This window comes from Lactuca serriola, chromosome 5 (assembly GCF_051521515.1).
Source record: "Lactuca serriola cultivar US96UC23 chromosome 5, Lser_US96UC23_V15, whole genome shotgun sequence".
NCBI lineage: Eukaryota > Viridiplantae > Streptophyta > Magnoliopsida > Asterales > Asteraceae > Lactuca > Lactuca serriola.
Genome location: NC_136412.1, coordinates 63,799,987 through 63,817,938, shown reverse-complemented (window position 1 = coordinate 63,817,938; position 17,952 = coordinate 63,799,987). Strand labels below are relative to the sequence as shown.

Here is a 17,952-nt window from a genome sequence, read left to right as displayed (position 1 = left end):
GTAATCCAACCGAGAGGTTGTGGACCCAAAATGCAATATGTATGGCAATCCAGCCGGGAGGTTACAGGTCAGGATAATCCAACCGAGAGGTTGTAGGCCCAACATGCAATATGTATATTTGTTTGGTTTTGTGTGGTACTTTGGGGAAACTAACTAAGCTTTGGCTTATAGTTTAAGTTTTATGTTTCAGGTATTTCAGATGATCGGGGCAAGACAAACGCTTAATCATGCACATCTTCCAGATTTTATGACATTTGTTATTGGGATACTCTTATTTGTGATTTTAACACTTTGGGAACTATGTTTTGTAAACATTTTTGGTTGTGATTGGTTTTGAAAAAAATGAAAATTTTACCTTTGATTTTTGGGATGTTACAATTAAAAACATGGAATACGACAACTCGTGAAATGTGATTTGATTCGCGAATATGTTTAAGGAGAGATACAATAGAATATCATTTACTTAATGTATATAAAATGGTATAACGACTCAAAACATGTAGAAAATTCAATGGCAAATGCCAATTATTAATTTGATTAAGCATCAAGAATGTTTTGTCATATGCGTTTTTTTGTTGATTTATATAAATATAGATTGAAAAAAATGTTTGCGAGTTGCACGTGTAGAAAAATAATCAGGTCAAGATGTGGAAAATAGAATAAAATGTTAAGAAAATGTAGATAAGGGCACTTAGCGAAACAATTTCATTTTCCCAAATTATGTAAAATTTTGAGTGAAAAAACGAATATTTTACTTGTTAGAATACAATTTTCAGGAGCATTAAGAGGAACTATATATCAGTAAGAGTTAAAATTAGTTATAATCAAAGTGATTGATTTTATAGTGAGAACAAGTAAGACCATCAATTACTAGAATAGCAAATCAGTTTTAATGGATCACATGATTTGTTTATGATATGTCTAACTTTATATATTAATTTTTTTATTATCATCTCTAAATATTATTAAAAATTATTAAAAGAGAACATTTAATTCTAACTTAAAGAAATCAGGGTCATTGATTACATTTCAATCCTATATTTTCCATCATTGGATTATTTGCCGACATCATGTTTCTCAACCCTTTTTATTTTTGTCCACAAATTTTATAAAACATATATTACGTTTTAAAATAGGAAGTCTATTAATCATAATTAAATCTCACCAAAAATAAAATGAATTAAATTAGGAATTCTATTAATAACAGTTAAATATCACCCAAAATAAAATGAATTAAATTAGGAATTCTATTAATGACAATTAAATCTCTCCAAAAATAAAATGAAAAAATGCATCGTCTCATCCCTCATTACCAGTACCCCTACCATCTCTCCTTTTTTTTCTTTACATAATTTATCTAACCTAAGTTTTGTAGAGGGGAAGAAAATGGGGAAAAAAGAAATAGAATATATGTCGACTTCGATCTGTGTAGACTAGTCTTGTGTTCGATCATCATTAAAGAAGGAGGAATGATATAGAGATAAATTTCTTTGGATTCTAATTTAATTTGGTCATAGTTTAGATCGATTTTGGGTATGTTTTAAATTCTGTTTCTTTTATTCTGTTTCAACTATGAAGTTCCAATCTATAAAACCTTTCGATTTAAGTTTAAATCCATAATGGTTACATTTTCTGAATTTGCTTCGATTTTTGTTCTTATGATCTGTATTATTGATTTGATTTTTTAAGTTATAGATATCTGGAGAGCAAAATGATGGACACAACAACACCGCTACCTCTCATCCATTGTTTCAATTTGGAAGATATGTCCACTAGGTAGTGAATTTGTATATGTTGATTTTCTTTTTTCTTTTTATATTTTTGTATATTCATTTAGTCAATGATTTTTTGTGGCTTACCAGGTCGTGAATGGAAGATATACTCGAGTCAATATTTATAATGCTTTACCCATTCGATCCCTTCTTGGATTTGGAGATGGAATTTAAACCATTATACCATTGAGTGATCCACATATTCTACAACTCAGCAAAACCCAGTAGTGATATGTGTTTTGATTTATTGTAAAAAACATCTTTAAAAATACAAAGTGGGCTCTCAGAAATAAGTTATTACTTATCCTTTTTTAATATTATAAAAAAACATCTTTTAGACTCAATAGCAAAGAAAAGACAAAATTTTAGTATACCATGTAAACAGATTACATCGATAAATCTTATTGGAAAATGTTTGAGATTGATTAATTTTGGTTAATTAGCAGGTTTTTTTGGTTAACTTGTGTTGTCTGGGCATGCCGAGAAGCATAGTAAGAACCTTGCACAACCTTATTCTTTCGTTTAACTGGTTTGAATCTTCTTATTGAGTTTACTTTCTCAATGATAAATGGGTACACCCTACACTCTTGAAAATAGGGTTGGTAACATTGTGAGTATCAAGGTTTTCTCAGCAATAAGAGAAGATATTAGTATAAAAGTTGCAATACAAACCATTTTTAATTACATAATAATAACTAAACAAAGATATGTGAAAGATTATCTTTATAATTTAAGTTGAATATATAACATAAAAATCGTATGAAATTTTCATTGTTCCATTCCATGCCTCACAAATATGTTTCTGGAATGGAATTACTTATTCTATTATCTTGCTTTTATGATTAACTATCCATTCCATTTCTTTGTTGTTCCATTCTTTGCAACCTCACATATCTCAAAAATGTAACGACGTAAATTTTCAAAACAATTTTTTATTTTTCAAATAACATAAATATCATTTAACATTCTCAAATCTCATGTTCAACGATTGTCATCAAAATAAAACATATCCCAATATCACAAATAAAATCCTCTGTCTGTGTGTATGGATCATGCCGGCGCCTTCCCGCGATCGTCACTAGTACCTGAAACACATAACACATAACACTGTAAGCATAAATGCTTAGTGAGTTCCCCAAAATACCACATACAACACATATTACCCACTCGAGGCTATAACTCTGTATGACCCTCTGGTCAGTGTGTCTCAGTGGGACCCTCCGATCCCGTAACTCTGTGGACCCTCTAGTCCTAACTCTGTAAACTCTGAATCATACATAATACAATCACATATATATATCACATCATACAAAAATCATACAAGATACTCTGTCACATAGCTCTAATTACCACTCTAGGTAAAGTATAATGAGAAGACTCACTTCGGGTAACTTGGGAAATATCGCACACGAATATACCAATCTTGACCCAAAAGTCCTAATGTTGACCAAAACCCTAAAAGTCAACGAAAGTCAACAGAGGACAGTACGCGATGCGTACCATCTTTGTACGCGGGGCGTACGCCGACGATCCAAAATCAGGGTTTCAACCCCTTACGCTGCGCGTACTAAGATTTACGCCCAACGTAAGTCTCAGTTTCATGCATTTAAGGATTTTGGTCTTAAATGGTTAAGACATATACTCAAACTTCAGATCTGACTTCTCTAAGGTCACTTAATCCATAAAGTTGAAACCTTTAAGCCTTTGCATGGCTATAAAGGTCAGTAATCACTCTAACACCTTTCCTCTTTCCTCATAAAGCCTAGATCTCATGCATGGCTTAATATTCACGTCCAAGATTGGAATTTTATGAATCCTCAACTCATAATACTCTGAAATATAGTAGATCTAAGCTTATGGAGACCTTTTGTTCATAAAGTCTCCACCTTGGGACCAAAAACCCTAAAAATTGGTCCATGAAGCACAAATCAACAATAACAAGGAAAGCTCTGAACTTTTTACCTCCAAGTGAAGCTCCCCCTCTGTAGAACTCAGATCCAAGCTTGCACTCCAACTTCTAGCCTTCACAAGAACCTCTTCTTCTTCTTCACTAGCACACAAATGTACTTTTTAGCTCAAGAACACTCACACAAGATTAGAACGAATGTTGGCTCTCTCTTAGGGTTTCACTCTCTCAAATGGTGGTTGAGGATAGGTCATAGCTTTCTTTATATAGGGCTCAAGTCTCATTTAGGGTTTTAAGTCTGGACCCTCTACGCCCAGCATAGCCTAAGGTACGTCCAGCATACCAGGTGGAGTCCGCATCCAAAACACGCCCATGAGTATGCGCAGCGTACTCTTCAGTACGCCTAACGTACTCATTTGTCATAATCTTCTTTTTAAGGGCTAACCTAGACAACTTAGAAAGAAGGAAGGGTTAAATAGATATACCTGAATTTCAGGATGTTACAAAAAAAGTAATTCAGAAATCCATCATACAATAGAAAATGTTTTATGAACTCCTATAAGGAAAGAAGAAAGATAAGACTAAATGAGTGTATAATGTTAATCTAATTATGATGTTCTTTCGTCTCTATTTACATGTTTCTAGCTTGTTTGTAGTATTTTCTATAAAATATTGTTGTTATATTTGAAAGTTCATTTTACCATTTTCATCTTTTTGTGTGTATATTTTAATCTTTCAGGTTTTTTAAAATATTTGAGGGACCGTTTCTGCTTGGGAGTGGGGTGAAGTCAAGGGCCCTAACACTGGATGGTAGTTGTATTTAGAATCACTTAAATATTGAATATTTTGGTTGGCATTAGTTTCAATAATCATATGTACCCTAGAAGAGATATCATAACCATAGTTTATTTTATATAATGTTTTTTGTATACTATTAAATGTTGTACAAGTGATGTCTACAAGGTGTTGATATTTTTTTGTTGGCAAGTTATTACGCTATCTAACACCCCAATAATCTATAATATTTGTATAAGATGGTGACAATTATTATTTTTTATTTAAATTTCTCTTCATATTGATTATCCATTGTGGTTTGAGTTCTGGAATGCTGCCACTAAGAGGATTCCACATTGTGCGGCGTTAGAATTAATTACATAATGAGGCATGATTTATATGCCTTTTTGGGTAATGATGGGAATGTTTAATTTTTGCTCATATATATCGATAAGTATTTTACAATATGCTCTTTTAACCTTATATTAGGACCTTTTCTGGAAAAAATTGCTTTTAGTATTGAACTTTGAAAAAAAAGTTCATATATAGCATTGTACTCTTAAAAAATGACTTTTTTTGAATTATTTTTAGTTGATATGGAAAATTACATTTTTGTATACTGAAGATCATTTAAAGGATTGTCTTCTGGAAAACAAAATATTCATTAATAGCATTAAACTTTGCAAAAAAGTTCATTAATAGCATCGTAGTTTCAAAAAATGACTTTTTCGTATTCTTTTTGGCTAATCTAGAAAAGTTTTATTTTTATGTACATTAGAGCTCATTAATAAGATTTTTCTGAAAACATTTTGTTAGTGGAAGGTACATTTTTATTTTCTTTCGCATATAGACCATTTATGTAAAAAAAAAAAAAAAAACATTTCAAATATGGACAATTTATGTATTTTTGTTCACAAGTGAACCATTTATATAATATATAAATTTAAATGTTAATTACTTTGTCATTAATATGATAATTTTCTAGGGAATTTTTTTTAGTATTGAAATTTGCAAAAAAAAAAAAAAAAAAAAAAATTATTAACGGCATTGTACTTTAAAAAAAATTATTTTGGAATATTTTTAGACGATATTGAAATGTTTCATGTTTTCCAACATTGAAGTTCATTTGTATGACAATGTTCTGGAAGCAAATTTCATTAATAGCGTTGAACTTTGCCAAAAAAATTCATTAATAGCATCATATATTTAAAAATAACTTTTTTTTGGAATTCTTTAATTGCAGGTAGATTCCTTGAATGCCTACCTTGATGAACATATGTGGAGAAATCTTTTTGGAAAATGATAAAATCATGATATGACAACCCGAATAAGAAAAAGAAAAACTCAGTTTTGACTAACCCAATTATTCAAAATCTTTATTCGTTTTAGTAGCTTACACACCATTTAGATGCTCTCAAAATAGCATATGAAATAACTTCGAGATGTAATAAAGCTAAAATGTTATTTGACATGTTTTGTACTTTCTAATGATCATTACCAGAAAACATTTGAAGGATTTTTTTACCAGAAAGAATGTGATCAATATACAAAACAATGTTGCATATTCATAACCTAATGTTCTTAAGTTACTGTAATAAGGTCTTCCTGTAATAGTTGATTGACCCTACCCAACTATCCTTTGCAAGTTAATGGATTTATGTTGTTCTAAATGTGTTAAAATGCTTCACTTAGGTGTTACTCAACACATGGTCTGCGGACTATCCACATCGATTTAATGATTGAGAAGAACACATCGCATCGACCAAGATCAGACCATCAACCATATTAGTGACCCCCACTGAGATTAATAATGTAATTTGAGTAATCATCCAAAACAGACAATGAACTTTGAACTGTAATAAATCTAAAATCAATTCCTAAATTGTACATCAAACTTCCAACGTTAAACCTTGAACATTTTCAATTAATGTTATCGAGTTGATATGCATTTGATTATTTAGGTATATCGTAAATTGTTTAGCTTCCCCTATTGAATTATGACGTGAATGTACAGTTTTACGTTTAACCGTAAACATGAGGCTTTAGTTTGGTTGTCTAACTAATGATTTGGATGAGACAAAAGCATTTGACGAGTGGATTCTTAAAACTAGTGAAGGTAATACTGGTGGCCCTAATGATGGTGAACTTGAAGTTGAATTTCTAGAAGATGTTGTTGTTCGCTCTACATGTGACCATATTCATTCAATTGTATCCACCATTTATCCATCATTTGAAAATCATCTTGATGATCCATCATATTTTCAAGATAAAGCTATTTTGGTACCTACAAATGAAGAATTCGATGCTACCAATGACTATATTTTAGGATTCGATGCTACCGGATTTTTTTTTTGAGGAATCAATCTACTCTTCAGTTGTGTTGAATGGTTTTAAGGCGTCTAGAATTTCCAACCATAAACTTACACTAAAAATAGATGTTCCAGTCATGTTACTTCGTAATATCGAACAAACGAAAGGACTATGCAATGGTACTAGGTTACATATTGTTAGGATTGGAAACACATCATTGAAGCTTGAATCATATATGTTAGATTCTTCAACGAGACTACTTATATACCTTGCATGAAGTTAACACCGTCTAATAAAAGAATCTCATTCCGTTTTTAGCGGAGGCAAGTCCCCATAGTTGTTTATTTTGTTATGACCATTAACAAAAGTCAATGACAATAATTATCAAATATTGGATTATACTTGCGTAGGTTCGTCTTCACTCATTGTCAGTTATATGTTTTTTGTTTCCCGTGTCACAAGTGAAAAAAGATTGAAAATACTCATATATGACAAGGGTTGTCCAACTAATAAAACAAAAAGTTATATCTACAAATAGATCATTCAACGATTATAGATATTCAAGTGTTTCATTGTTTTTTTTTTCTAGACATTTCAGTGTTACCAATAATACTAAATCTGTTTCTGTTACTTTATTTTTTTATTGTGCCAATTTTTTTATACCTTTATATATTCTCATAATCTAGTTTAAATTAATAACTCCAAATTATTTTGACAAGTTACACGATTCAATGATTAAATGGCCCTCAATTCCTTTGGGTTTTACGAGTTCAAATTAGAAAACTAAAGTATAGGGTGTTTTATGCACTCGTGTAAACCGTAGGGATAACATTTGTAAAGTTTCTATAAGATGTCGAGAAAGAAAAACCCTAGCAAAAAGCCTTCACTCGCTACACGGTGTAGTAGTAGTATCTGGACTTGACGAAAACGGAGCGTTCTGCTACTGCTTGATTGTTTTCAGGTGAAGATCTGTATTTTTATATGTAAGAATCATTTACAAATGTATGTTTTACTGATCCGTATTTGTGATTACATTTTCTAATAATTTTGCAGCTTTTGTCATTGCAAATTGGATGCACTAGGGTTTTTTTAGCTGATCGTACATGCGGCATTGATGGATATCTGATTTATTACAGTTCAGAGATGAAAGTGCAATTTTCTGGTTAAGAAAATTTCTGGATAAATCAGTTTGATTTTGATTTTTCGCTTTGTCTGTCGTTCTAAAAGAAAGATCAAGGGTTTAGAAAATGAATCTGAAGCATTTCTTATCGAGACTGACAATTAACAAGGTGTCAAGATTTAGCGGCAGAAGAACTCCATCATTGAATTACAGAGAGGTTTGCACCAGTCGTTGTATTACTCCTCTGATTTACCTTCCACAATATCATAAAGACGATTCCCGGATTGGAAACCCTAAAACGTCGATGGCGCATTCATTATTCTATAGATTTGTTCATTCTGGCCAACAAACTGTTCCGAGCAGTACCAACGCTGTGGAGACTGTTTCTGTAGACTCAGAGGACGATGATGATGTGGTAATGAATGAATTCTTATCTAGATTCGTTTGGATCATGAGAGGAAAGCTTACAGAGGTTTATACTGATGCTGATAAGAAAGAAATCGATGCAATGCTTCATATCATTGTTGAGAAGGTTGTATCAGAAATGGAGGCAGGTCGTCTAGAGTCTTTTCTTGGCTCTGAAACAGCCTCTGTGTCCCAAGATTTTAGTGAGGATTTATGGAAAACAGTGTGGGAGGTTAGCAACATTGTTGTAGAAGATATGAAGAAGGCTAAAAAGAAGGAAAAAATGAAGAGTTTTCTTCAGTCTGAAGAAGTTAAAGATATGGCAAGATTTGCTGGTGAAATAGGGATACGAGGAGACTTGCTGAGAGAGCTTAGATTCAAATGGGCTCGTGAGAAATTGGAAGATAGTGAGTTTTATGATTCATTGGAGCTTTTAAGACAAGAAGCTAAGCAACAAGAACCAGAATCAGAATCAGAAACAGAAACAACCGAATTTCATGAAGATAATATTGAGAAAGAAGATGATGCTGAGGAGATTTCTTTACCCAAAAGGAGTGGAAAGATTAAATACAAGATCTATGGCCTTGATCTTTCCAAACCCAAATGGGCAGAAGTGGCTGATCATATCCATGAAACTGGAGGATCTGTATGGCCTCAAGAACCAAAACCAATATCTGGAAAATCAAAGATTGTTACAGAGAAACTACTTTCATTACAAGTAGATGATGATCCTTCACCACTGATTACAGAATGGATAGAGCTACAACAGCCTAACAGGATTGACTGGATTGCATTGCTTAACAGATTAAAACAACAAAATGATCAACTATACTTCAAGGTACTCAAATCTTTCATTCTTCTCTCAACATGTATTTCAAAAGTTTTCAATCACTAAACTTCTGTAATCTTCTTCTTCTTCTCTTTACAAAGGTTACAGAACATTTACTCGATGAAGAATCTTTCCAAACCACCATAAGAGATTATTCACAACTAATCGAAGCCTATGCCAAGAACAACCAATTAAACAACGCAGAAAGAATCATCAAGAAAATGACCGAAAAGGGCATATCACCAGACATTTTAACAAAAACCACAATGGTCCACATGTACAGCAAAGCAGGCAATCTGAATCTTGCAAAAGAAGCTTTCGATAGCTTAAGAAGCTTAGGCTTCCAACCAGACCTCAAAGTCTACAACTCCATGATCATGGCTTACATCAACACAGGTGATCGAAAATCCAGTGAAGCTTTAATGAGAGATTTAGAGTCACAAAACTTCAAACCCTCTGAAGCCACATTTCTTGCATTACTCAAATCCTATGCTCAAAATGGAGATCCAATCGGAGCACACAGAATCTTCACACGTATGGAATTTGCAGGATTCCCACGAAGCCTTGAATCATGCACTTATCTTGTTGAAGCCTACAGCCGAAAAGGCAACCCTGATCAAGCAAGAACACATTTTGATGACATCATCAAACTCGGTTACAAACCAGATGACAAATGCATTGCTAGAATGATTTCAGCTTACGCTAAAAAGAATCTTCTAGACAAAGGTCTGCAACTTTTGCTACAGCTTGAAAAAGAAGGAACTGAACATGGTGTCGAGACTTATTCTGTCCTCATCGATTGGTTAGGGAAGTTGCAATTGATGGAAGAAGTGGAGGGTATTTTGGGAAAGTTATCTGAGAAAGGTGTGGATCCTTCATTATCAGTTCATTTAAGTCTGTGTGATATGTATGCAAGAGGTAGAGAAGAGAAGAAGGCTCTTCAAGCACTTGGTGTCGTTGAAGCTAATAAGGAGAAGTTGAAAGCTGATGAATTTGAGAAAGTTATAAGTGGTCTTATTGCTGGTGGATTTAAGCAGGATGCTGAAAGGATACATAACATGATGAAGGAACAAGGGTTTAAAGTGTCTGAACAGTTGAGTGTGAGTTTACAAGCTGCTCAGACGTTTAATCGAAAGAGACCTTCTTTGATGAGATAGTTTTGGTAAGTCATAGATTCTTGTTTAATGAAATGTTTTGTTGGATTTTATCATTTTTAGTAATAACTTGTGATCTTGAAACTAAGATGGATGTTGACTCTGCATTATGTGGAAGAAAAAAGGGTTATTGGATCATTTGATTTGATAATATGTTGGTTTATTTATTATTATAGAAGTTGTTAGAGTTTAGCATAGATAAAGATAGGATGATTGACATTTTTGCTTGGATGTAAAACTTGTTTCTTATTTCCATCTTTTGGAAATGGTTTGTATCTCACTTTTTGTTTTTTTTTATTGCTTTTCATGAAATAAATTCAGCGAAATAAATGTTGAGATTAAGGTCCCGTTAGATAGTTGCTTTTTCATGGGAAAGGTCTGTCGGAGTAATAAGTTCTGACCGAGTAAGAAACCATGTTGTTTGATTGTATATCTGACTGAATGTGTTGACCGATGCAAAATGACCATTTTACACCTGATGTTTTATACAATGATAGATGAAATTGCTTTGACAAAAATAAGCTTTCTACTACAATTTATGATGCAAAAACATTAAAAATTACCAAGGTAAGTGAACTAATAATCATTGGAATATATAAACTTGGAATTTAAACACAAAATCTAAAATTCACATGAAATATGAACTGTGATGAATTGCAATATTAAAATTGTGCCAATTGTCAAATTCATGTCCACACCCTCAAACTAATATTCACATTTCATTGAAGGCCCAGGAAAAAAAAAAGATTGTATCTTCTTTGTTAAGAGTTTGACTTTCAGTAATGGCTTCACATTTCTTGACTCCCAGCAATTTTAGACTCCAACTTCTCATTTCATCAAAACCTCAATTCAATTCACCTCTCAAATTATCTAATCGGTCTCAATTAAGTATACCCACATCCAGATTTTCTTCATCAATTTGCGGGTTCTTCATCTCAGAAACAAAACATAAATGTTAAAAAATCAAACAACAAGCAAGAACATAGCATCAAAAATCGGAATTGAATTGGAACATAACAATAAAAATCGGAACTTTAAACAACAAAACAGCAAACAACAACATCACAACAACATAACAGCAACATAACAACAATATTCAGTTATAAAACAAGATTATAACAACATAACAACAACAGAACAACAATTGTTTCAGCAAATAAGAAGAAAGAACAAAGGAAGTGATTAGAAGGAGGAAAAAGGTAGAAGCTTACCTGATGAGAGAAGATGAAGGACAATTTAATCGGTGGGAGAGGAAGAGGTTTCTGCCGACGCCGAAAGAAGAAGAAAGAAAGAACGAAGGAGGCGCTGAAAGAAGAAGAAAGAATGGAGGTGCTGCTGGAAGAGAAGAAAGAATGGGAACGTTAGGTCACAAGGGTAATTTTGGAAACCGCATATGCCTTTCTCACTCAGCAAGTTTTTATCTTCTAACCCACTCAGACATTTCTTTCCCAGAAAGACACCCGAAATTGAATTATCAATGCCTTCAGCTGACCGAGTCAGCCAAAATTGTCTGACTCGATTCAGTCAAACACTTATCAAACAAAGCCTAAGACAAGTTGCATGAATATGTGTGCTTTTGATAATATGTTGGTTTTTTTCTGGATTGCTACCTGTTATCTCAACTTGAATATGTCACACATTTTTAAAATTTTACATTTTTGGTCCAAATTTTAAATTTTATTACAAATTTGGTCCCAATTTAAAATTTTGATAAAATTTTCATGTCAAATGTAGTTTCTTTTACAAATTTATTTTCTACGACTTTTTAAAGGCTTCTTTATAGTGGCTATAAAATTTTTATCTTAACTATTTGTTTTCCAATTTTTAAAAAAAAGATCTTTTATAATTTTTTTTCTAACTTTTTAATTCCAACTTCTACATTGCCTCATATGCAAACTAGTTTTTTTGAAATAAATAATTTTACCAAATTGTTTAATTTTTCCTCTGATTTTAAATCATACTCTATATGTTATTTCATCAAATCCAATTGTGCACAATCAACGAGAAAAATTGGTTTCCCAATGTATGTGAGTCAATGCAAGAGTTGGAAATTTTTTTAAGAAATTATCATAATAGATTTTTTTTTTAAAAGCTGGAAAAAAGTTGAGATTTTTTTATATTTTTTTTATAAATCATTATAAAAAGTTGTAGAAAAATAAATTAAAAAAAATAAAAATTAGGGCGAAGTCGTAACTAAATCTTGAATTCAGACCAATTCATATTAAAATTTAAAATCTAAATCAAAAGTATAAAATTTGATAGAGGAATAACCTATTCAACTATGTATCCATACACAAAACATGAGTTAATTACTAATTACCTATTTAAAACATAAAATTGGTTATTATTTAAAACATAAAATTGATTATTGTGCGACTTTAAAACATTTTGAAAAGTTAGTTTAAAACAATGATAACTCTTACACAAATATATTTACATGAAACCCAAACAATAATAAAAACATAAATGGTGATAATATTATCACAACAATTAGTACAATTTTCATTCACATGCGGGTTTAGTATCAAAACTACTTAAACAAATCGCAAACGCTTGAAAAGCCGACAATGGGTACCGATAATCCATTGTAAAAATATCTTTCCCAATCTTCCCAAACTGCAACACCACATCATCTTCTTCCACACCTCCGCCACTATCAACCGCCAGCTGAAAGTTCTTAACCGACGCCACCGTAACCCGCCCTTTAAAATTCAAACACCAACACTGTAACTGCTCGTGCCACCTCGGCGCCTTGTTTCTCAAAACCAACGAATCTTTCCTTTCCACAACCGGAATCGGAATCACCGATTCCGGTGTCTCGTGTTTCTTTCCGGCTTGACCGGAATCGGGGATCGAGTTCATCGTGCAATTCATTCTTCTTGGTCCTCTTGTGCGTAGAACATTAAGCTCGTAAGATATGGTGACTACTTTGGACTTAAACACTGGTGATACTTTTTTTAAACCAAATTTCGGTATTTGTTTATTTGTTGAAGAGTCGTAAAAAGGTTCCACATCGTGAATTGCAAATTTAGTGCCGAGAAAATTGGAACTGTAAACGGTTTAAATTAACAGTCAGTCTCTCAGTCAACATGAAAAAGTAAATCACACTAGTTTCACAAAAAAAAAAACCTCATGTGATGTGACTACAAAAGTATGTGGGGGCAAAAATGGAAATTAATAGGGTGAAAGAAAGAAGATAACCTTAGCTTTCCAACATAAGTAAGGCTAGATTTGGAAAATTCGTCGGGAGTTAAGGAGATTGAAAACTCTGTCCCTGTGGCTTTTCTCACCTTCTTTGCAGCCAATAGTAACTTACTTGCATCACCAGCTAACGCTGTAATTTTAATTTACAGAAACTGTAAATTTTTTTTTTTTTTATTTTTAAAAGGAAAAACAATCAATTATCCAAGTTTACTTTACTTTATTCCCTTTTTAGTCACCAATCAAAAGTAAAAAAGTAAAAAGTAAAACACATTTTTTTTTACCTGGGCTCAGGCCTAGAAACAACCGGAAGATCGAATTAGCTCTATCTCGCCTTATAAAGCATTGAATCGGATCCTTTCTCGATCCAGGCTAAAACGAAGTAATTCAAACATATCGAAGTTAGAAACACAAAATTGATTTGAGATTTGAAGATGATTGATTGATTGATTGATTGATCAAAGTACCTGTTTTAACGACATGGGGAATGTGATTAATCCGCATTGTTCAGGTGTTCTAACGATTTGCTTTACAGTGTTTCTCCAGAATCTGCAAACCGAAGCACAAGCGACGATATCTCTCCTACCTGGCCATGAGGTTTCACCACCTTCCACTCGCCGGATTATGTCAAGAAGCAACTCGCCGGGGAAATCATCCCATTTGCTATCTCCGATTGAAGAAGGTAAAGATCTTGGAACTGAATCGTAGTTTTCTGGAACAATATGTGATTTCCCATTTTTCATGATCTGAATTCTTCTGTTGGTATTGCTTCCGAGTAAACAACTGAGTGACATATTCAAGAACATGAATTTGGAAGTATACACGATAGTTTACTTGTTGGGTAACATAATGATAAAAAGATTCAGCAGTGTTGTAGCGTAAATTGGTTCAGGCATTATAACAAACAGATGGTGGGCTGTGGGCATGCACCACACTCCTCATGCATATGAATTGAATGATTACACAACATGATGAAATAAACAAAATAATTGAAGGACGATAAAGAACAGTATCGTTTTCCTTTTTCGAATATTTAAACATGGTTTTTATACAATCAAAGAAAAGGGAATTAAGTGCAACAATAAAGAATCTTAATTGAAACTGTAGATGAAGAATAAACGTTACCTGTACGTTAAGCATTTGGCGAGAGATCCCGAAAATTTGTTAATCACATCTCGTAAAAAGGTTCAAAAACAGGGGAATGAAATCTCTCACGTTATGATGTCTCCTCTGTAGCAACAAATTGCACGAATTTCCGCACATGTGGAACGAGCTTCGATGATTTTTGATGGGAAGGATCGAGAAAATGGGGAATAAAGATCTCTTTTTCAGTTGTCAAAATATTTATCCACGGAAATGAATCCCCCCCTGTTTTTCTCGAGTTGCTTCGTTTTCGAGTTTTGGTTAATTCAAGAAGCTGGTGGCCTTTGAAGCCTTGAAGGTACGTGACCTTATTGATATCCGCCATCAACGCCACCGCGACAAGGAATTAAAGCCATGCCGGCGACGCAGGCAGCAGCACCAGCTTTTCTGTAACATTGATCTTCAAAGCTTGCTCATTTATTGCGCGAAGGTTCTAATACAATTATAGAACAATATGATCAAGAAAGAGCTACACAGTAATGTATTAAATAATTACAAATATATTCAAAAGAGAAACCATCCCAATCCAATTCTATACCATGAAACGTTACTCCGATCGATGGAAATATTACATCTACTTATTTCATTCCTGACTTCGATCCATCAAAATATGAGTCCTTTTAGGTAGGTGACTAATATGTGCAATGTCAATCCAAAATTCATGAAGCACTTCTATAAGTGATAATGTTGATCTCTCTATTTCTCACAATATTACAACATTTGTCTTTGTTTTACCTTTAATAATTGTTCAACCAATTAGTAATCTTGACAAATGATCAATGTAACAATATAAGAGAAGATTTGTAAGTATTTTTCAAAGAGTTGTTGCAAGGTTTATTCAAGAAAATAGAAAACAACAGTATAAAATAAAGAGAAATATAAGAAAAATGTATGTCACAATTCATCTAAAAAACTCTACCTATAGGTGCACATGGAACGAATTTTATCTTACCACCAGGTTTTTAAAACCATGTTGTGTTTTATGGAGAATAGTAAAAAAAAAGGGTTGGGCCTAACAACTATATACTTTGTCATTGGAATATAAAGCGATTTGAGAGGTAAAATATGACATCTTATGTAACCGATTTCAGAGATAGGAAGATAATGAAAACATAGGAGAAACAACTCGAATATTCTTGAAGATCTTAGGAAAAATTTGAGCAAATGACGAATAACTCCACTCAACCCAACCACCAGAATTCAGGTGACTCCTATGCTTACACCATGAGTATGAGTTTGAGATAATATCATCCGTGACCTTCGGTGGAACAACTCGAATATTCTTGAAGATCTTATCTTTCCTGGCGAACCATATGTACCATAATACTCCAAATAGAATAACATCACCAATCACTTTCTTCCTTTGACAATTGTCCCGGATAGTGCTTGTAATAAGAAATCCAGTGACACTGGAGAACCCTCGAACAGTAATACCACACCATTTAAAAATCCAGAAGTGAACCTCGGTAAATTCACAGTGCAATAAAAGATGATCCACCAGCTCGACATCCTTGTTGCATAAAGTGCACATCTGATTTGATATTTGTAGCCCTCTATTAGATTGTTTGCTATTGGAATTCTTCCATGCATGACTCTCCACACGAAACACCTAACTTTTAATGGTATTAATTTTGACTAGCAGATCCGCAACCCTTTAAAGAGGATTAGTTTCGAGTCTATGATACACCTCATATAGTTTACCATGTAATTGCCATTTTTTGTCGGCACAAATCAAAAACCGTATGACGAAGAATCCTCCGAGTTATTCAGGTCACCAATATCCTTGTATAGTTGAAGCAATCCGTGAAGTTCAGACAAGGTGGAAGGTGACTGTTTCCAACACCATGTAAAACCATTTGCTGATACACGATCAGAAAGTTTATAGCTTTTGACCGATTCAATCTTATATACATGGGGAAATTTTTCTTGAAACGGGACCGAACCGCACCACACGTCTTTCCTGAACAATATCTGAATATCTGATCCAGGAATGATTTTGAATATCTGATAAGAATCAGCACCTAGATCACCCATGGATTTAATTGCCCTTTGGATGTTGCACCGCAACCCAATGGAGGGTTTTCTAGCAATGAAGTGTGCTGATTTCTTACTCAAATTATGTAGACTTGTAATGACATTCTTCCAAAGTCTTCCTTTCTCGTTTATCAGACACAACCACCATTTGATTAAAAGTGCCAAGTTTTGTGCTTTTAGAGTTGATACCCCCAGACCACCATCAGAGATAGGGGCTGTGATTTTAGACCAATTGATCCAATGTATCTTGCGTTTTAAATCACCACCACCCCATAGGATTTTTTTTCTAATTTTTTCCAAAGAATCAGTAATTCCTTCTGGTACTTTACACAGAGACATAAAGTAACTAGGCAAGCTGTTTAGGAAAAATTTGATTAAAGTAATGCGACCCCCAAAGGAAAGAGATATGGCTTTCCAATCAGATAGACGAGTTCTTAACTTTTCTATGATTAATTTCCAATGCTTTTTCAGTCCCATATTTGCCCCGACTGGTACACCTAAGTACTTGATATGAAAGGAATCTTCTACACAACCCATAATTCTAGCCATGTTTTTCAATTCGGTACCAATACCGAATAACCGTGACTTATGAAAATTGACCTTTAGTCCAGATGAGATATGAAAACATTTCAGAATTGGTGAGAGATTTATAATACTCTTTCTGTATCATTCACCTGCAAAAATGGCATCATCCGCGTAGAATAAGTGAGATAAGTGTGGACCATTGAAAGGAAGCTTAATCCCATGTACCAGGGAGTTTTCTTTGGCACTCTTGACAACAATATTCAGACCCTCCATTGCAATGATAAAAAGGAACGGTGAGAATAGATCTCCCGGACGGACCCCTCTTGTTGTAAAGATTCATCAATAGGTGATTCGTTTACTAACACAGAGGTTCTTGAGGAGGATAGACAACCAAACATCCATTGTCTCCATTTGTACCCAAAATTCATTTAGTACATGTTGGAATCCAAGTATTGTCAGTTTATAGAGTCGAAGGCCTTTTCAAAATCCACCTTCAGAAAATACATCTTTTTTTTTTTCTCTTCTTGGCCCATGAGTAAATCTCATTCATAATCAGGGATCCATCGAGAATTTTTATGCCTTCGACGTATGCTAATTGCACTTCCTCTACAACCAAGCTAACCACTTGCTTTAAACGATCAGTAAGGAGCTTAGCTAAAATCTTGTACAAACATCTGATAGGCTTATGGGTCAATAATCCACCAAATTTAGTGGGTCTGATACTTTTGGTATTAGAGTAATAAAAGAAGAGTTGCAACCGGTGAATCTATCGGGACTCG

The 17,952-nt window shown here is 33.5% G+C and overlaps 2 protein-coding genes across 3 annotated transcripts; one reads left to right on the top strand and one right to left on the bottom strand.

Moving 5' to 3' along the window:
- Positions 1–7,594: 7,594 nt before the first annotated feature.
- NFD5 (pentatricopeptide (PPR) repeat-containing protein) lies at positions 7,595–10,421 on the top strand. Its single transcript, XM_079000380.1, has 3 exons — positions 7,595–7,723; positions 7,816–9,125; positions 9,218–10,421. Exons 2-3 carry the CDS (start codon positions 8,010–8,012, stop codon positions 10,271–10,273), a joined length of 2,172 nt encoding a protein of 723 aa, XP_078856506.1. The 5' UTR covers positions 7,595–7,723; positions 7,816–8,009; the 3' UTR covers positions 10,274–10,421.
- A 2,268-nt stretch (positions 10,422–12,689) lies between these two features.
- Positions 12,690–14,735, bottom strand: LOC145052555 (tubby-like F-box protein 6). 2 transcript variants are annotated; one of them, XM_079000379.1, is made up of 5 exons: positions 14,597–14,735; positions 13,939–14,254; positions 13,756–13,843; positions 13,472–13,604; positions 12,690–13,319 (listed from the first exon to the last, which is right to left on the bottom strand). In XM_079000379.1, exons 2-5 carry the CDS (start codon positions 14,212–14,214, stop codon positions 12,773–12,775), a joined length of 1,044 nt encoding a protein of 347 aa, XP_078856505.1. In that variant the 5' UTR covers positions 14,215–14,254; positions 14,597–14,735; the 3' UTR covers positions 12,690–12,772. The 2 variants fall into 2 exon arrangements, with proteins under 2 accessions (XP_078856505.1, XP_078856504.1); XM_079000378.1 differs by lacking the exon at positions 14,597–14,735 and having other exon boundaries at positions 13,939–14,544.
- Positions 14,736–17,952: the final 3,217 nt, after the last annotated feature.

What these genes read in the sequence shown, in the direction of transcription:
- NFD5 (XM_079000380.1), top strand. Translation starts at nt 8,010, where the DNA reads ATGAATCTGAAGCATTTCTTATCGAGACTGACAATTAACAAGGTGTCA. An exon ending in ATGATCAACTATACTTCAAG is followed by an intron (nt 9,126 to 9,217) that starts GTACTCAAATCT and finishes CTCTTTACAAAG; the next exon opens with GTTACAGAACATTTACTCGA.
- LOC145052555 (XM_079000378.1), bottom strand. Translation starts at nt 14,277, where the DNA reads ATGTTCTTGAATATGTCACTCAGTTGTTTACTCGGAAGCAATACCAAC. An exon ending in TCCCCATGTCGTTAAAACAG is followed by an intron (nt 13,844 to 13,938) that starts GTACTTTGATCA and finishes ACTTCGTTTTAG; the next exon opens with CCTGGATCGAGAAAGGATCC. An exon ending in GTTTCTAGGCCTGAGCCCAG is followed by an intron (nt 13,605 to 13,755) that starts GTAAAAAAAAAT and finishes TTAAAATTACAG; the next exon opens with CGTTAGCTGGTGATGCAAGT.